This window comes from Falco biarmicus, chromosome 1 (assembly GCF_023638135.1).
Source record: "Falco biarmicus isolate bFalBia1 chromosome 1, bFalBia1.pri, whole genome shotgun sequence".
In the NCBI taxonomy this organism is placed as follows: Eukaryota; Metazoa; Chordata; class Aves; order Falconiformes; family Falconidae; genus Falco; species Falco biarmicus.
The window spans coordinates 114,825,959-114,846,728 of NC_079288.1; the positions used below are offsets into that span (position 1 = coordinate 114,825,959).

General features: G+C 38.8%; 1 protein-coding gene across 4 annotated transcripts in view; it reads left to right on the forward strand.

The window, feature by feature from the left end:
* The window catches only part of TBC1D9 (TBC1 domain family member 9), a 55,227-nt gene that overhangs the window by 9,785 nt on the left and 24,672 nt on the right, over positions 1-20,770 (forward strand). For all 4 annotated transcript variants that reach the window (XM_056362821.1, XM_056362812.1, XM_056362839.1 and 1 more), the window contains exons 2-7: positions 5,696-5,806; positions 12,438-12,556; positions 14,206-14,434; positions 15,457-15,718; positions 16,875-17,082; positions 19,826-20,032. In XM_056362821.1, the coding sequence (XP_056218796.1) occupies positions 5,696-5,806; positions 12,438-12,556; positions 14,206-14,434; positions 15,457-15,718; positions 16,875-17,082; positions 19,826-20,032 (1,136 nt within the window). The remainder of the gene's footprint in view (positions 1-5,695; positions 5,807-12,437; positions 12,557-14,205; positions 14,435-15,456; positions 15,719-16,874; positions 17,083-19,825; positions 20,033-20,770) is intronic.

A 20,770-nucleotide genomic window follows, 5' to 3' on the forward strand; every position in this document is an offset into this window, starting at 1 on the left:
GCTCAGCGTGCAAATATGACTTATGTCGACCCTATTGATTGAGACTTTCTCAGAATCAGCTGACATCTACAGTCCAAATAGGTCCCTTGGATGTTTCAGGTTTGTGACTGGAGGTCATTATTATGTGTCCATCTTTAGTGGAAAGAGAAGGGGCCATCAGCACACTTTAAATGTTGGAAACAGTTTAAGCAGTAAGTGTTTCATTCAGTGTTAGAATGTCACAATGCCTGTTTTGAAAAATTCTTACTAATGACACATGTGACACTGCAAGTTTTCCTGGTTGCGGTGTTGAATTCAGACACAAATAGGCTGCTGGCATCTGTGGGACTCTCCAAATGAGAGCTCATGAGCATGACTCTGAGAGTCACAGTCTGACCCGTATTAAATCTTAGCTCTTTTAGAGGGTATATTTCTGTATTTGCTGTACATGCTAAAAAGATGTATGCTGTTTTTTTAGGCACTTTTAAGATAAAAATCTCTTACAACAGGTATCTTGAGAGACTGTCAGGCTGTAGGTTATATTAGCGTGGAACTTGGAGAAGGATGCAGCAGGGCAGGGCTCTGCTCTCAGGAGCCAGGTGAATAACACGTTTGTCATTTGGCAAACTGGAGGAGGGGAAGGTTACCCTGGGTGGCAGTATCAGGGACAACAGTGGCACCAGCTGTGGGGGTGACCTTCCAGCTCTAGGCGAAGCTTTGATGCAAGTTGTGGGTGACACTGAAGAATGGATGTACCACAGGTCAGTGCTGCGTGCTGAAATCACCTAGAGTCTGAGGACTGCATGGTTAAAGCTCAATGGGAAGTGTCACTGATACTATCCCGCTCTTTTTGATAGCGTTTGCTGTGCCACAGCACCATGGCTGCTGGTAATTTTTAAGGTCTGAAGTGTCTATATTTATTATCATTCATAAACAGTAAATAAATTGGCTTTGGTGTTTTAATAAAGTGCGCTAGAGGCAATATATCATACAGCTCTTTACTCTTGAATATGTAATCCAATGTAGTTTGAGAACCCTGTGTATTTTAGCAGGTAAACCACTACAGGCTCATGTACATAATCATAAGATTGCTGTCAAGGGGACTGTAGAAAGGTGATAAAAGACTACTTGATCTTTGTGTGTGTTTTATTTAAATCAAAGCGTGAATTTTTGTGAAAGAGAGTTGCTGTTTTTCAATGAGAAAATCCTTTTCTAATAAAAATATTGTTCACGTTTAAGGTGTCTAAACTTGCTTTTCCTTTAAAAACACCAGTAATTGGTGTTTTTCAAAGAAACTTGCAAATTCTTAGGAAAGATAAAAAAATAATCACTGGTTATATTGTAAAAGAAAGAAATGAAAGAGGGAAAAATATTCCTGCAGCAAAGATCTGTGCCACAGATAACCAAATAGCTGAAAGTATTGTGCCTTATTACAGGTGTTCAAGTCCATGTACCTGAAGTGTGTGTGTTTTCAGTGATGGTAACTTAAAACGTAGTAAGTTGATTCTACTGCAGGTCATCCCTTGATTTCATTACTGTACGTGACAGTTTGTAATTGGTCTGGACTGTAAGCCAACCGAAATGGTGGTCTCCAAAGAGCAGAGAGTGCTGCGGTGCTTCAAAGAGTCTTAACTGGCTGAATCAGTTGGCTTGGTTTTCAAATCAAGATGACCATCCTTCTGGAAAATATCCTTTGGTCAGATACAAATAATTTGACTTAAAGGGAGCCTGTCTTGTGCAGGACGTCAGGCTTCATGTGATCATAATCCCTCCTAGCAAAAACCAGTTTGGAAAATTGACCGCTGGTGTAAGGATACAAGTACAGTACATCATTATTGAAAGCATGAATACAGACTACTCATCTGTACACTTCATGTAGTGGCTATAGGCTCCCCCTCCAGCTTACGGAACGCGAGGCACAATGGTCAGATAAGTAAAAAGTAGTATGAGTTCTTCCTTCAGCATAAATTGCATCAGGTAACTGAACCCCTTTCCAGTAATACACTCTAATGCACTGTATGTCCTTCCAGAAACATAAGAGCAGCTGCCGAGGCCCCCTAGCCAGTTGTGGCTTTGTATTCCCTGGTTTCAGATGCTACTTTTCACTGCTTTTCCTCTGCTAATACCTGTATTTTACAGGAAAGAAAGAAAACACTGAACAATTTTCTGGACCTTTGCTTTAGAACCCAAGTTTGCAAAAGAGCAGGCTGACTATTCGAAAAGTTGTATCAAAATGAAGGCGTTATCGCTCCCTTTTCCCCTCCTGCCCCCTCATACAGGTATGGTCACTCTAGACATTTGGCACGTGTGTGTGATGGGACTGTTCCTTGATACAAGGTTACTTGTGCTTGGGTGCCTTCAGGATCAGGGTTGTCATCAGTTAGCCTGATGCTAATCCCACAAACTTGAACACATGCTTTAAACCTTTGCTCATGAAAACTGCTTGCTTGAACAAGGACTTGCAGATTTAGTATTCATACATTGAGAATTCTTTCCCTTCTTTCACTATGTAGGCAGAAACCTGATGAAATAATGGGGAGAAAAACTGAAATTGGTATATAGTCACATGATTTGAAGCCTGAATAATTCACTGGATCTTGCCCAAGGACCAGTCTAATCTAAGAAATATGATTTTGTTGCCCATGGAAACTTCCTATGGAAACTTTTGGTTATGTTTTTCTTAATCATGTCTGAAAAAGTACTTGCAAGATGAAGAATTAATGAATATTAAAATAATATTTTTTAAAAATTTTATTATGAACACTTCATATAAAAATCCCTCAGAGAGGTTATCAGTCTGAACTGCTGCGATTTCATTCTGGTTGCATCACATGTCTGCATTAGAGAAAAAAAACACACCCCACCCACCCCCCAAAAAAAAAAACCCAAACAAAAAAAAACAACCAAAAAAAAAACCCCAAACCACTGACCTACAATGCAAAATGGAACAGTTCCTGAAGGACAGCGATCAGGGCTAGCTGCATGATTGAAAGAGTAAATATTAATTGACTTTTAATGTATATAAGAACACATGAATCACTTTTTACATATCACATATATCATCTATCAAAACAGCTATTTTGTGATAGAAGTAACATTTTACTGATAAACTGTCTGTTGCAATTATCTTGGTAAGCTAGACTTTTTGAATTTCCATGGGGTCTTCTGGAGTTCTCAGAGTTGTCTTCCTTTAACCCCACTGCATGGGTATTTCTACAACCTGTTTGCATTGTGAGAAGACACTGGGCAACTCCTACTTACTGCACCAGTGGAAAGTATTCTTTCTTTTCTTTTCTTTCCCTTACCGACCTCCCATTTGTTGTTTCAGTGCTGGCTAGTCTCTTCTGATTTTGTTTGGGGTTTGTTTTTTTTTTCTTCAATATTCTCCACATTCCTTTAATATACTGCTCTATCTTACATTGTTCCTATTTGGTGGCACAGGGGGATGTTTCTCTCCCATCTCCCATATCTCAGGGAGAAGGTAGGATGGGAAGCTCCTCATAGCCTGATGTCAGCCCAAGTTGGTAGGTTTGTTCTGTCGCCCTGACCTTAACCTGTGTATCCCATTTTTTACAGCTGCGGTGTCCTCCTAGAGCTAGTGGCAGAGTTGGTTGGCAGGACCACCCACACACCAACAGATTTGGAAATATAGCAGAAGGAGAGTAACAAGCATATTTTTACAGAGTGCAGGGACTTAACAGTATTTGTACCTCACAGAAGATTACATTTGGCCAGCGTACAAGTTTGTTTAGATATTGTGTCATGCCTAGTGCATATTTAGTACTGTCAGTAGACATGTGAGGCTGCAAAGCGTGAAGAATCTTTGGCATAAGCTCTGCTACATGCTTGCAGCAAGCCCAGGTGATGAACCAGTGTAGTGTCTGGCTTGGTCTGCACTCCGGTTGAGCAGTACTTGAGCTTGCTAGCAGCTTTAAGCATCTGAGAATCTTTGCCTGTGATTGAAGCATACATGTGCTTTCTGGACCAAGGCCATGCTGGTTTTGTGAAGCTAGAGTGGAGAGTATTTTTAACAGAAAAAAAGACGTTTAAAGGAACATTATAACCTACTTCAGTCTCCTGAGTTTGAAAGGAGTCAAGCTGTATCTAGGAAGTCTGATGGAGGATTGATCAGAGGCAGCTTGTCCGTGTACACCAGTATTCAAAATGCATGAGGTGTGGGGGTTTAAGGTGGCAGTAGGAACAACTGAAGCTAGTCAGACTAATGAACACTGGGATATCTTACATTGATATTTTGTGTTCGTATCCTGGTATCAGCAGATAGCTCTGTAATGTTATCAATCTGATGTTGTGTTCAGCCTTGTTTCCCATGTATTTCAGATTTCTTGGATTAAAAAGTGGTGGATATTAATGCATCAGGCAGGAAGAGATTACGTTTGATCTGGTCTGCGAAGATCTGTATAAAATAAAGTGCAAATAAAAAACATAGAATGGGGGGGAAACCACTGATAGGTGGGGTATTTCCAAATACTAGTTTCAGTTTGGATTTAAGGGATCTACTGAGATGGAAAACAGGTAGTGCTTTTATATATTTGTGATGCATAAAGCAAATCTGAAAGAAGAGCAGTGAGAGAAGCAGTCTTCTATTCCAGTTATGACAGTGCAGAATGAGGAACTAATAAAACTATGACAGTAAAAGATGAAAACAGCCACTTGAAAGGAGAAGACAATTTTAACAGGAGTGTTTTAGAATGGGGTTTTTTTGTGTGTTTGTTTATTTTATCTCTTACACCAAACCCCTGATTTCTACCCCAGTAAATATTTGTGGGGGAAGAAAACCTTTGAAAGTTCATCCATCTATTTTCAATATGTGAATTTGCTGAGAACTTCAACATGACAATTTGTGTCTGACATCTCTGCAGGGAAGTTGAAAATTCTTTGTGGAGATGAAAAGGGGGAAAACTTTTACATCTTTTAAAAATAAATAGGGCTTCCTGTGGGGAGAGGGTTTGGGGGGGTTAAAGTTTTGTGTGTGATTTCTTATAAAAATAGGATCTAGAGTTTGTGGAGGTATAGTTAGGGATTATTGGTAGCATTTGGTATGCAACTGTTGATGGCTCCCTCAGTAGCAAAGAATTTTCAAAGCTACTTCGGGAAAACAGTATGGCTTTGTTTTTCATCAGTATCCTTTTAGCTGGAAAACAGCTTGACTGTTAGGCATTTTGATTCTTTCTACCCTAGAGAATCAGACCATTAAGTAGCATAATTATTTTTGCTTCAAGTCTTAGTTTTTTCTAGCTGACTTTTGAGTTTTGAACCCTTTTAGAGTGTATTGTCTGGGGCTTTTTGTTGGTGTTGCGGTGGTGGGGTTTTTTGTTGTTATTGTTGGGTTTTGGTTTGGTTATTTTTTTCCCAGGGCTCCAACACGAAACAGGAAAGAGCTAAATAACTTTCAAATGTGGTTTTATAAAACAGCTACCTTCTGCTTTGCTTCAATTCATCTGCCTTTATCAATGCTGGAATCAATGTATATTTAAGAGTTGAAGTCTTGTTGAAACCAAAGACTTTTTCCCTGTTGAGTCACTTTCCCTCTTCACAACATGAGGCAGTAAGTGTGAGGATGAATACATAGGTCTGCATTTTGCTGTGAAGGGTGAAATGGAAGAGGAGGAGGGGGGACAGATGACTGTGGAGCCCTTTCCTGTGGGATCTTGGATGATCTATCATTGTGTATTTATCAGAATTTCCTGTTCCATAGGTCTCCTTGTGGGTACTCTTGATGTTGTCCTGGACTCCAGTGCCAGAGTGGCACCATATCGAATCCTCTACCAAGCACCAGACTCCTTGGTCTATTGGACTATCGCCTGTGGTAAGAACAAACATACTGACATGTGGATTTTTTTATTCTTCCTGGACACTGTTCCACATAACTAATAGAGCATCCTGCCTACTGAGCACGGTCATTTCAGGACAAATAAATGGGGCAGGATGAAAACCTGCTCTAGTGGTTAAACTAAGAAGCTCCAGAGGTTCTAATATTCAGACCTTGAATGCCAGCATGTGTGAGTGTGTTATGCACAATGACTGAGTAAATCCCATGCTTCATCTCCCAAAGATGTTCCCAGACAAGCAGTCTAGTATCCATCCCTCTTCCTTGCATGCTCTTCTCCATGCCCATGGCTCTTCCCTACAGTACTTTTAAAGCACAGCATTCCTGGGTGATGGAGTATCTCTAAAGAGTATGGTAGGAGGAGCACCTGGGTCATAGCCCCCAAATGACCCAGACGGGGCATCTGGCTTGCCTTGAAATGGAAACTTGCAACCCCAGGTCTCACCTGAGTACTGAATATTGGTATGGCATTTCCTAGATAGTGAGCTCAGTCTCCTTCAGGATAAATGCCATCTAGATCCCAGGGCTGCCCAACTCCTGAACGTTTATTTCAGGCAGTGTGTTGTCCTTCTAAATATGATGTACTCAGAAATTCAGTAAGATGGTAGCTAGGTTAGAGTTAAATACAGATGAGTATGTTCTTACCTAGATGCAACAACTCTGAAAAGTTTTGGTCTTCGTGGCTCAAACTTTGACAGATATAACTGTAAGACTGTTTCTTCTGTCATTATAGTAGTTGGTGAAATCAATGCAGTTACTTTGGTACATTAAATAGGATTTTTGCATGCATCAGATGGTGTAAATACTAAATGCTTATTTCTGTGGTCAGATACCCATTGCAAGTAGCATGAAACAGTATGCTGGTTGTGTTTGCTGGCTCTGAAAATTGTGTCTGAAGCTGAATGCAGAAGGTTGAGGTTATTTAGCTTTAATTGGGCAAGCTTGTAAGGTCAGATCCTCAGTATGATAGTATTGCTTTTCAGTCTTAGCAAATGGAAACTTGTGAATGCAACTCTTTTAGCTCTAAAGTTTCAAACACTGTTTTAGGCAGCAGCCAGAACTCTGTTCGTTTGAAAGAAAATTGAGGAAGAGGACAAATGAGAAGTGCATACATGCCTGTCATCTCTTTAGTAGACTGGTGACTTCCAGCACTCCCAACGCTCCCTGGCATTCAAAAATACTAGTTAATGAAGCTGTGGACTACTTCTGGCCTAAGAGTGCCCTCTCATCTGCCCATTCTCCCAGTAAAATTTGACATTTAGATTATTTGGATGACTTTTCCTCCAGACGAATCTCTCTTGCGAAGGGAAGAGGAGAAGGAATGGATGAAGCTTTGCCATAGATCGAATAATCTTAGCAGTTCAAAGCAGGCTCTGTTCTTATAAGCATATGATTTATGTGTCTGACAAAGGTGATATCAAAGCTCTGTCATGTTCTGAATTGAATAGAAAATTTTTTAATAGCTCATCTTAGCAGAACTATTTCTTGCTACTTTCGGTGCTATCAGACCTGAAAGAAGGCATCAATTTAAACAGCTGCTTTTCCCTCTACACCTATTAGTATCAACTCACTGAAGATTTAAAAAAATTGTGTAATGCAATTTGCCTTTAGCAACGGCTAATAGTAAAAACAGATACGAATGAAATTGTCAGTATTATGAAGGTTGTTTCCAAATCTTCATTTAACTGCTTGCTTTTTACTGTCAGCTACCCTACTGTAACCATAAGTAGTGGGACCTTGGATATCAGCTTTCCATGCATCTCAGTCATGAGAAGGAATGGTGGAAGTACTTGCCAGTATGTTTATTTACACTATTTGTGCACAAGCAGAGGTGGTTTGAAGTACACGTACAATAACTTTTTCCTTTCATCCAAAGATAAGTGCACAGCAATTAGTAAGCATTTCTGTCCCATAAACTTGAAAGGGAGCAACTGAGGGCACAAATTTTCTTGCTATTTGCAGACTTCCTTCCAAAGAAGATAATGTATCACAAAGCTCTTGATAAAAGTGTTTCTTGAAAGACACTGTGCAGATATCCAGAAATGAATTTTTAAGACTTTGGAAATAGGCCTTGTGACTTGAAGTGCATTTGCAGGTTTTTTGCATGACACCTGTAGATAATTGCTATTATTTTATACCTGCAATGTGTGTTCTCAGATAACAAAGGACACAAAATTGAAGTCAGATGAGTTATGGCCTCAGAATAAACAAATGCAGAAATTTATACTGCTGCTGAACTATGAAGGTTTTGTTTCTCTTCTGTGACAAATATTGCAGGTTTTATTACATTTAAGCTAGTTTTAATAAATGTGATCTTCAGTTACAAATCTTAACCCTAACTGAAATTGCTAAAGTAGTTAATGTATATATCTGTGCTTCCATTTTGTCGAAGTGTTTCTTGAATTTTTTGGTCTCCTAATATCTAGCTGGTAGGTTGGCTTAGTTATTTTTGTTAGATTGTGAGACCACACTAGCTTAGTCTCATCACCTGAGGGGAATAGTGTGGGTCTTAGAGGAAGCTAAAATTTTACAGAGAACAAATTATTTATCTATGCAACCTTGAAGCTGAGCAGCCCAGTGTTGCCTAAGGCTCTGTGCTGTGGTTATTTTAATGAATTTGCAACTAAAGCAATTCCTTCTGAACTGATAAGGGGTGTTACAATTATACAGGTTACTAAGGGATTTGGCTGCCTGATTTGTCCTACATTGTACAGCTGTCCCTCCCTGTTCCCTAGGGGTAGACTGCTGGTTATTTGGTGCTTGTAATCTCTTAGTTTTACAGAAATGTTTCATATTGTCCTCTGCCTTCCATAGAGCAATAATCTCTGTCTTCAGTAAGTAGCTATACAGAGTGACATGAAGAAATGTGATTGTTTCCTGGATCGTTCATGCTGCATGACATTAGGTCTTGTTCTGTACAAGACTATTCAGAGGGTAAAAAACGATCCAAGGGGTTTTGGTTGCTCTAAAATGACTTAAGTTATGTTTAGACCCCAGATTTGTTTATAAATAATTTTGAATGTGAATTTTCTTGAGTATTAACTCTACTGACCTAGGCTGTATGAGAATGCTAGCAGGTAGATCTGAGGCTTTCTAGCTTTGTAATGGAGGCTGGTCAAGAGCTCTTTCTCCAGTGCAGAGTTGCGTTGAAGATGTTCTGGGTTAGAGTTCTGTCTATTGAACTATACTGGAAAGATGTTCTTGGTAACTTTTCAAGATCAGTTTTAAGCATATTAATTTTCTAATGGTCTAAGAATCCAAACTGTTGTATGTCATCAGCTTTGCATATTGCAGTAGCCCTTCTGTGTCCCATGTCAGTGTCCATCCCCAATCTGCTAGTGCTCAATTTAGGGGGAAGAATGATGGCATATGTAATTTCAGTTTGGAAATGAACAACTTTTTTAGATCGTTCTCCACCTGTAAAATCAGTCATTCTTACTGTGGCTTTGTGTGTTTATCAGGTCTAGAACCGTTGCTGTAGGGGTTTTGTGGTAATGGTAATTATATGTATTTCCATAGAAGTTTCTAAATCTGTATTTTACAGATAAAAAAAATGAATTATGGATTATTTTAAAGCACCAACACTGAAATTTTATTACATGCCTCGTAAAAGGTTTTCACAAAAGCCCATGAGCTTTGGTTAACAAAGCTACAAGCTTTTGTTAGAATGCTGTTGAGTTTACTAGCTGTAGCTATTTTCTCCCCCCTTTCTGCACAAACTGAGGTTTTGCCAGTCCACTCCTGAGCCTGCAAGAACAATTTTAGGCTCTCTGAAGTGTTACAGGTTCTCTTGCAGTGCATTCTGTTAATGGCAGCAGTTCAGGCTGACAGATAAACGTCTCGGGTAAGTATCTACTTGGAGGAAAAGACCAGATGTGACAGTCTCATCATACGTCTCAAGTTAAGCCATTCCTGTTCCTCAAGCACTGACTGAAACAATACTGAGATTATACTTCTGAATGTGTTTGAAAGCATGTTTATATGACTTCTTAATTTTCTTCTTAGTCCTGAACTTGGTCACGTTCCCTCTGTACCTTCACCTCGTAGCTTGGACAAACCAACCCAGATGGTAGAAACCTAACCTTGACACCCAGAGACGTTCCCGTGTTGTTCATGCTGTTACTTCATCCCACCTTCCAGGCAATTGGCCCTTCTCATCCTCTCTCCAGCACCATGCATCCTTCCTCCTTCCAGCTTTTCCTGTCTAGACCTCCCTTAGCTCTCAACTTCTGTTTAACACATTTATTACTTTCCTCCATGAAGGCCAAGGAGAATAGCTTGGTCTGCCAGGGATGCTGGCCAGCACTACACGGTTTCAGACATGGAGCATACCATAAGCTGAGCGTACCACTTAGAGGAAGGGAAGGAGTGATTAGTAGCCTACTCTACGCATTGCAGCCGTTTTGCCTTTTATTTCCTGCCACTCTTGAGGGTCTGTATTCCAACGTGCAGCGTTAAATGTTTTTTCCCTTCCCTGAGAGTTAGAGGTATTGCTTGATTTACCTAAAAGGCCAATGATGGCACAGTGGAGAACGCTTCTAATATGCAAGACAGGCAAAGAATTGCCAGTAACAGAGTTAAAATAGACCTGTAGTGTAAAGCGTTGCCGGAAAAGTGGTTTTTAATCCTGAGTGAACAAAGCAAAGAGAAAGATGACTGTGATGTTAAATTGATGAGAACTGTGTTGCGGGTTTTGGCCTGATTGCATGGTCTGCTGTAGATGAGACTGGGAGAGTAAACAGTAACATAGTGGAGAGAAACAGCAACAGAAACAATGAGGTGGTTTGTTACAGGTTGAGAATAATCAACCAAAGCTGCTTAATAAGGAAGGATGAAAAATAATTTATGAACCGCAAACAAGAAATAGACAGCTTTAAGAAATAGTTCATCATAATAGTGTCTGCCCTGCTTGTCACTGCTGTTCAAGAGACGAGGAATTTTTCTGATGATAGTCTAGTTTTATATACATAGCTCATGTATTTCGTCATTGCTTTTGACAGCAGTGTAAAAGCCAGGAAGAAATTAGTCTTCAGACCACCTCCTGAGTTCCAGAAAGTTCTGGTTGCATCCAGTAGTTTTAAGGAGAAGCAGCAGTGGAAATCACTTGTGGTTCTGAAATATTGGTTACATATGCAAGCTGTTCTGCAACATGATTTATGTATCCATACTACAGCTAGAGTTGTTAAATTCCCATGGAAGTTGCACAGAATTTTGCATTCTGTTGCTTTCATTGGAGTTGTGTAAAGCTCTTACCGTATTCTGTAGAAAGAATATTTTCCCCCATCATTTGTAGCTGAACAATAAGGAAAACAACTGTTTGGTATGTGTTTGAGATTGTTGCATTGAATTCTTCTGCAAACCATGGAAACGCTTACGCACAGGCATGTGACAATTTGTGCCTGTAGTGGAGCTGAAGCCGGTATTAGCAACAGCTTGCAATTCAGCCTTTTTCTAATGGTGGCTTCACATGAGCCCCTTCGCTTGGTTGGGGTCTGTAGGCATTAGTTAGCAGGTAGGTACATTTATTTGCTAGTTCTGAGTAAAATGAGCCAAATCTGGTTTGATGAAAAGTACTGATGCTGTTTCGTGCCTGGATTGGGGTACTTCTAATCAAGCTTCAGGTACAGGTGTTCCTGTGTGAACATGTAATGTTTGTTTTCTGAAAATGTGTTCAATGGCCCGGTAATTCCCTCAACATCCTTTTTGGGGGGGGAACAATTTTTTGTGAGTGCTTGAATTATCCTTGCTTCAAAGTGGGCACAGAGATTCTGAAAGGCACCAGCAACTTTGTTCTGCAAGATGTTGAGAATGGGGTCAAAATGGAAGTTGTATTTATTACAATCAATCTCAAGTAAAATAGAATCAAAAAATTTGCATATCTAAACTCTAGTTCGTACAAGAAGCTTTTTTATTGCTTTTCTGTATCACTTTACAGACTGCATGTATGCTGATTCCTCAGTATCAAAGATATGTCACTTGAGCCCTTTTAATCTCCTAAGCAAACTAGGGTCATCAAAGCTTGGTTTATTTTTTCATCATTAAAAGTAACCACCTCTGACAACCCTCTTCCCCTGAAAAGATACAGCTTTCTTAAAGGTCTTTCAGCACTGTTCTTTTGAGGAGGAGACATTGTAATAGGCTTGTCAGGAAAATGATCCTTTTCAGCTTTTACTCTCAGAATTTTATAATTGTTTCATAATTTATAAATATATGTAATGGTGAAGAATTAGGGAACAATGGTGGAATATATAGCTGTCGGGTATTTTTGTCAGTTCCTATCAGATGCAGGTAATACCTTTGCTAACTCTTTAATGTGACGTTGGGCAGCTTGGTGTCGTTATTGTTAGAATTCTAAGTGAGGGGATTCTTGTTCATGATACTGACATAAGTAGCTTGTGCTTCTCACAGAATAATCTTGAAGTTTGCTACCTATTTATTATGAAATCAAAGACTATGGGAGAAAATTTTGGAATTTCCAGGGACACAGCACCTGGTGAAATATTGCATCTCCAGTTACTGGCGGGTCTTATTAGTCTTTTGCTCATTATTAAGAGGACATTGACATGAATTATTTATTTTGTGACTTTTGGGGTGTTTTTTTTATATACAGGTTGCTCAAGGAAGGAAATCACTGAACACTGGGAATGGCTTGAACAGAATTTGTTGCAAACTCTTTCAATCTTTGAAAATGAGAATGACATAAATACATTTGTCAGAGGAAAAATACAGGTAGTTAAATATGTTATTATTAATGTTGTTAATGATAAATGTGACTGTGAAAGGAAAACTGATGTGAATTCTAAACAAGTTTGACCTGATAGTCTCCAGGCTGCTCCACCTTTTTTGAAGGAAAGCCACATTCTAAGTAACAGCATGTGTGTAAAAATTAGGGAAACTGGGATTAGTGCACATAAATAACTATAGCAGTGTATTTAAAATATATGTAGATACATAAAAACTATAGGCAGGGCTTCAAACATTGTATGTTCTAAAATTAATTGCACTGTTGCTTCTGTTTTAAACTTTGACAGCTTTCTATGTAACTGCTTTTCCAGTGCAAAGCTTTAATTATTTATATTTTTTTCCACACACTCATCGTATAATGTCTCCTTACCCTCTTCTATGTAGTTAAATCTGTAGTGTTGGCATTTACAATTCATATAGGTGTTAGGAGTTACTGGTTAAATGGGTTGGTTGGTTGGTTTTTTGGAGTTGGGGGGTTTTTTTGGTCAGTTTTACCCGAATTACTTTTTTCCTTATAGGAGAGATAGTAGCTATACTGGTAAAAAGTACTTTATCCACACTAAGAATTACCTAAAAATAAATATTTTGGTAGGAGATTAATTGTAAGCAATATTACTGTACTTGCTTGCTGTGTATTCTCAGCACTGGCTTTGTCTCATTCCTCTTTTTAACATTTCATGTAGTAAGCCAACTGTCCTAATCCCTGGTTGTGTTTTACTGGTGAATCAGGTATGAGGGCCATAGATGATCATGGAAACACCTTCTACGAGAAGACATCTGTCTTGTGACAATTTAAGGAAATTGTTATTTTTTTAGGGTTGGACAAATACTTAATGTGAATGATGGTTTGCTGTCTTATACTCTGCTTTCCATGTAAATAATGAGCAATCTGAAGGCAAGAAGTCACTATCCTTTTTATAACTTTAATACAGAAGGCAATAGAGAAGAGGCATAAAAGAAACCGGGGAAAATAAGCGAATAGACCAGAACTTCAGTATAGAACAGAAGGAAAAGTACCGTGGTCTTTGAGGCATCAAAAAGCAGCTTTTCACCAGACTGCTGCCACTTGAAATTTGATGATGGTCTTCTGCACCTGAAAGTGAATGATTTTTCCATCCTGCCAGTTAATCTAACAGGAGATTTCCTTTTTTCCTCTTGCTTTTCTCTTTTGCTCGAGGTCCACTAGGAGGGGTCATAAAAGTTGTTTGATATTTCCCCTAATGAGTAACAGATCCTTTTTTCTTGCTTTTTTAAAGAAAATTTTCTGGTTAAATCCTATCCCTGTCTCCTCAGGGAGCATGTTTTCTCGGAAGGTGAAAATATTACAATTCATAGGTGCTTTACAAGGTTGTTAGGAGTATTTGAGATAGGCTAGTTAATAACAGGGTACTGGCAAGTGGTTGGTCTTTGGTTGCTTTTGACATAGGCCCGCTAGGGAGCAAGGACATCAGAAAGACTTGAATAAAGTAAATAAATATACAAGCAAAAGAATGAGCAGAAGCATGAGACATAAGCAAAAGACTCTTGACATTGCAGTAGCTGTTGTGGCCTCCAGCCCAGACAGCAGTGGTGATAAGGATATCTGATACCCCATGGCAACTAACCTGCTGTGTGCTTCTTTCACTCCCTACTAGGGCATCATCGCTGAGTACAACAAAATCAATGGCATCAAGGAGGATGACGATACAGAAAAATTTAAGGAAGCCATAGTAAAATTTCACAAGCTCTTTGGGATGCCGGAAGAAGAGAAATTAGTGAACTACTATTCCTGCAGTTACTGGAAGGGGAAGGTTCCCCGTCAGGGCTGGGTGTATCTCAGCATTAATCACCTTTGCTTTTACTCTTTCCTCATGGGCAGGGAAGGTACGTTTTACAGTGGAGTGGTGGTCTGTGCATCTAAGAACTGTTAGGAAATCTGTAGTTTGTTACTGTTCACCTGCTGAACCATTGGGGGTGCAAAGACGTTGCTGAGGAAAAGAGGAGCAGGGGGCAGTTTCCTGACTGTCATGCTGCCAGACTGTGTGCTTGTTCCCTCGTTTGGTTTGTGTTTCTTAGAGTAGTTCTCTGTAAAACAATACTTGGGCATAGTTTAGATGCATGTTCACTTCAGGGACTGTGTCCAAAAGGGAATAGGGATGAAATCACACCAGTTTTGATGACTTCTGCTCTTACACAGTCCTCCAGTACTACTCTGGCAGATTTTGCAACCTCAAATACTACATTTATTTCTTGTACAACACCAGAGCATCACAAAGGGTTTAGAGCAGACCCAGGATCAAAAACTACAGTGTGGATGCAGTCTGCTCCAGAGGGAGTTAATTCTAAGCTGTGTGGAGCAATCCCAAGTCTTTCTGTTTAGCTGTGTAGGCATACCCTAATGAACGACTGGCTGCTTGCTGCTTTTTTTTTTTGCTTTTTTTTTTATTTTGACAAAAATAAATGTAGATTTAGTCCCTGTTTTAAGGACAATATCCTAACCCGTAGCAGTGTTGGAAGAAGAGGCAAGGTCTTGCCATTACTGTAATATGTGAAATTTTTAACGTAAGCCTGTCTGATGTGTTTAGACTATGTGTCTTTGCTTCCACAGGAAAAGAGGGCATCAGAGTCTGAGTGCATGCTGTGGCAATGACAGATTATGTTAGCCCTCCTAGCTTTGTAATGCTTTTGTGTAGTGTCCTGCACAGAAGTAAAGGATATTTAAACTCTGCTGTTTGCTGTTTGTCAGGTGATCATAGTTTGTTTGTACAAGCTGGGTCTATTTATGCTCTCCCTGCTTTTCAAGATGCAAGAAAATTTCAGCTGAATACATTTTATAGGAAGAGGAAGGTAAATGGTTTTGAATATGCTGATTTTTGTACTGAATTTATTTTTTTTTATCTGTTCAGCAAAGTTAGTTATCCGCTGGGTCGATATCACTCAACTTGAGAAGAATGCAACACTGCTCTTCCCTGATATGATCAAAGTGAGCACAAGGTCAAGTGAACATTTCTTCTCAGTATTCCTTAATATCAGTGAGACCTTTAAACTCATGGAACAGCTTGCCAATATAGCTATGCGACAGCTTTTGGACAATGAGGGATTTGAACAAGATAGGTCATTACCCAAACTGAAAAAGAAATCACCCAAAAAAGTATCTGCACTAAAACGGTAGGTAGCACTGGTTCTCAGTTATTTATTTCTCCTCAGTCCTTTTACTCGCAGGATTTTATCTGAAAGTTTTTTAATATTGCTGCCATTTATTGTTACTCCAAAAGGAATGATTGATTCCAGCAGTGGCAAAATGTGAATAATTCTTTAAATATGATTACTTGGTTTCCTGTTTGAAATAAGAAAGGGAAAACATTTGAATACGAGTGTGTTACAAAAATAAAAGAAACATATTTGAGCCAAATTCTCATTTGTTCAGAAGCTCATTAACATATCTCTTGACACTGGCTGCATTAGGTATCTGTTGTAAGGCCCTTTTATGTTACCAGGGGAAGGTAGCAAAGCGATTGAAGTGTTATTAAGACATGCGTCTAACATGCATACTTGGCCCTATAACGGGAATTGAAAAATTATGCTAGGTGATGAATTTTATCTAGAACTTACTTTAGGTAACAGAGAGAGAATTTTATGTCATTTTTTGTAAGCGCTGAAAAATTATCTGGAAAGTGTTTCTGCTTCCTTTATAGATACCACACTGCGATTTGATAGTTTCTTGTTAATTTTTTCATTATTTATGTTGATCATGTGAACATACGGAATTGTAACCAGTGCTGCTTTTGATTTTTCATTACTTAGTGACACCTGACATGCATTATGTCACTTAGATTTGTCTTTCTAACTGTTCAGTGTTTTGCACTGAATGCATTATCAACACTAAGTCTTGAAATTGTTAACAAACTCTAGCCTCGAGGATTCCATCATGTTAATAAATAAGCCTCAAAGAAGCATTTTTGGTGTAGTATTGAACGGAGTCATGTGTTATTTAATAATAAATGGATTCACTGTATATATTCGCAGAAAGTAGGACTGAATATGAAAAGATGATCCAGCCTGTCTTCTCCGAGAAATCACAATCGATGTATCTGTCATTCATGGCAGATTTTTTTTCAAGTAGTTTTAGAATCTTCCAGCAGCGAAGACTACACATCCCCTATACGCAAACTGTTTCCACTGTTTTGCTGTACACTCAGTGTTTAACTGAGTTGTATGTTATAGGTAGCTTGCAATGATTTCTGTAAACTGTATCTTAAAATGTATTATGTATTTCTTAAAACAAGAAAAGCTTTCTGTGATGTGTTTTTTGGGGTTTTTTTAGGGATCTTGATGCCAGAGCAAAGAGTGAGCGATACCGTGCATTGTTCCGACTTCCCAAGGATGAGAAATTAGATGGACACACAGACTGTACTCTCTGGACTCCATTCAACAAAATGCATATTTTGGGTCAGATGTTTGTCTCTACAAACTACATTTGCTTTACTAGTAAAGACGAGAACTTGTGCAGCCTTATTATCCCTCTTCGAGAGGTAAGTATTTGTAAATTTACAGGGCAAATAATAAGGCAATATCCTGTTGGAAATTGCATTCTAGCTTTGATGTTTTTCTCATTGGAGGAAAGCCTCCTTTCATCCCTTTAATCTCTTGTGAGCATACTATTCTGATTTTTTCTAAGTAATATTTAATGACTGTGTGTCTTAGTTCAAAGTTCCTACTACTAAAATTCACAGGGAGCTTTCTCTGTCAGTTTTTACAACCCTTATGAGTCCTTCCTCTTCTGTAACTTATATTCTGATTTACAGCCCCATGGTATGATTTTTGTGCCTCACAGGGAGGCACAGACGATACAACTTCCTAGACTAATGAGTGGACCTTCTATTAAAGAATCTGTCAGATAAAATTTGCTTTTGTCAAATGTAAGAAAAGATTCATAATCCTAAAGATTGGAATTTTCTTTTCATACAGACTTGCAACCATTTATTCCTGTGTATGGAAAACATTTGTCAGCATTTTACAAGTTGGTGTGCTTCCCTTTTTTAAAGCTGGCTGCTTAAAACATGTATTCAGTAAACAGTATTTAAGACTGATGCAGTAAAAAAAAATTATGTTGGGGAGGTTTTTTGATTGACTTGATTTGTGGGTTCATGGAAAAATGTGTAAAGTAAGTCTTGGAAATAGTAGCAAAGCTGATGTAACCAAGGACAGTTTGGCTTGACTGAAGAACTGTGGAGTATTTCAAGGCACTGTTTTCCCCCACAAATCATCAAGAGTAAAAACAAATGGTCTTTGTTTGGTAACTTTGAAGTACAGCTTCTCCACAGTGTGTTGCAATGACTTTGGTTATTTGAGAAGAGACATTAGATTATGGTTGCACTGTTTGTCTGGAACGCCAAGGCAACGACAGTCCTCCAGGTAAAGTGGAGGAGGAGAACAAAGTGTATTTAACAAGACCTCTTTTCCTGGATGCATATTTAGCAACTGCTTTTGATAACCACAGCTGCAGCAGCATGGGATTCAAAACAGCTCTAAAGCTTTAAGAGAAAGAAATAGCTGAAGGGATGAGTGCTTTTGTGTGAACTCTCAGCACCAGCAAGGAGAACAGTAACACACTGGGTAGCACCAGTCCTCAGAACAACTGATCAGTACTCTTAATAATTAAAAGGAAGCTTCCTATTTAATTAAAGCTTTGGGCCAGACCCTAACCTAATTCCAGTATTCTGATATCCTGGAAATGTTTTGACAGATGAGACAATAACAAAGCATCGATTCAGAAATTATGATCGGAAGAGACGCTTTTCAGTGGCTGACCGCACTGCTCGCTGCACCCAGTAGGTGCAGTCTCCGAGATCAGCACTATAGATATGTACACGTCTCTGCTTGAATAGGAAATAAGTGGATGCCAGCTCTCATGACAGCAGAGCATGCTGACTACCACAATGTCTGCCCTGTGCCTCTCAAACTTGTCTTTTGTGCTGATAACGCTCAAGCAGTTTTAGAGTGGAACAGAAAAATTACATAGGAACACCTTTTAGCTATTTTCAATATGCTGTCAGTGAAGGTGCTTTAAGTAAATTAATAACTAATAGATTTGCAGTTAACAGACACATAAGAGGAAGTTGGAAGGACAGAGAAGTGGTTTATCACCTGAGCTGTGCATTGCAGTCTTCAAATATATCTTCAAAGAAAATGTTGTGTGAAAAATGGTTATCCTATCCTTTTAGCTAAAGAGTTACTAATATTATAGCACTAATGCCTTACCGCTGATTACTATTTTTAAAAAAGTTAAAAAAAAGCAAAAGCAAAATTAAAGGTCCTAATAAACTGAAATGTGCCCTCTTCTAGCCTGAAGGCAGTAAGACGGTTTTCATTACCTAGAGAATTATTTAAAGTCATAAAAGCACTGGTTAGAAGTACTTATGGTTGTGATTTCTGTTTTGTTCAATGTATGAACTGCACAGACTTGATTTTTTTATTTAAGGCTAATAATTGGTAATGTATAACACACAGCTGTTACATAATTCACCCACAGTGTATGACTTAACCCTAAAATCTCTTTGTACCGATACGCTTTACCAAAAGCTCGGGGAACTGATGCCCTGTACTCACTAGATTACGGTGTGAGTACTGTTTACACGTTGGAGTTCAGTTAGATTAGTGACAATTTCACTAACAACTGAAGGCCAAACAGAAACCACTTCACACGGTTAGATGTTTTCCTTTGTAAGGAAAGACATGGGGTTCATTTCCCTTTGTTGCAGGTTTCTATGTACTGTGAAAATACAGTTGCAATGACGGTTGTTATCACAGTATGCCACTACAGTATAGCAGAACAGGAGCGTTGTCCCAAAAATGGCTTGTTCACATATACTGGCAATAAAAAGTAAGCAAAAGTCTCTGTTGGTTCAGCCTGTGCTGGTGTTGGGGAGCAGGAGAGGGATTTGAAGGTCCTACAAGAAAGCCCATAGATCTGCATCCCACAGAAGAAATTTTGTTTTACTGATTCTTTTAAAATAAAGCCTGAGGAAAATAAACTAAGTAGCTCAAAGGAGTTTTACTGGAGAATGTACTGAAGCCAGCTCTTTGAGGGATGTCAGCCTTCATCTTTCAGACTTGTGAGTCCTTGCGTCCAAATCCTGTTTTCCTGCAGAGGGATGTCCATAGTGATCCAATATAAGGAGGAAGGGGTGTGGGTTTATTGTGTTGAGATTCTTTCTTAGACTAAGCAACTTGATTAATGAAAGATCTTAAGCTGTAGCTACTGTTTCTCCTTAGGTGACAATAGTGGAAAAGGCAGACAGCTCCAGTGTGTTGCCTAGCCCATTATCAATCAGCACGAAAAACAGAATGACATTTCTCTTTGCCAACTTGAAAGACAGAGACTTTCTTGTACAGAGGATCTCAGACTTCCTGCAACAAACCACTTCAAAAATATACTTGGAAAAAAATATTTCTGGAAGCTATATCAGCTCAGATGATGAGGTATGTGGAGCAACATGAATCCATGTTTTTTTACTAGAAGAAGGGATTTTAACTGGTGTATGGAGAGAGAGAAGCCAGGAAAACCCTTTAAGTTTATGTAAAGCTAAACCTTTGTACACAGAAATGTTTTCTGTTAATGTCTTTTGTGTTAATGCCTTTAGCTTCCTTAGGCTGAACAGTTAAAATGTGAGGATTAGGATATCTGTTCTTTCCATGTTAGACCTAAGAGAAATCACTATTGCTGTGGAAGAGCGCCTCTAACTCCTGCTGCCACGTTGTGAAATTACAGTAATTTTGTGGGAAACTGTCATAGTTAACTAACTGGTTAAATGAATAATACTGTTTAATATCTATCAATTTGTCCAAGTCAAAATGTAATTGTGGAATTTCGAAAATTTGAAGAAATAATCAGTTGATATGAAACTTCTTATAGAAGACTTTAGCTGCTAAATCTCATCCTTTGATTCTTCAGAAAACGATGTCTGAGCTGAGCAAGTTTGCATGTGCACTGCTAGCAAATTTTGGAACGTTTGAACTAACAAAAAACCAGCCAACCAACAACAACAAAAAACACACTCAAAAAAACCCTGAAAGCAAATAAATCTGTCCTGGACATCAGATGGCCCTATTCTGAACCACCTCCCTATTTATCTATGCAAAGTAAATGGTTCTTAAAAGATATGACTAGGTAAATGTTTCTCAGACACTTTGAATATAAAGGCTTCTGCTGAATTCCTA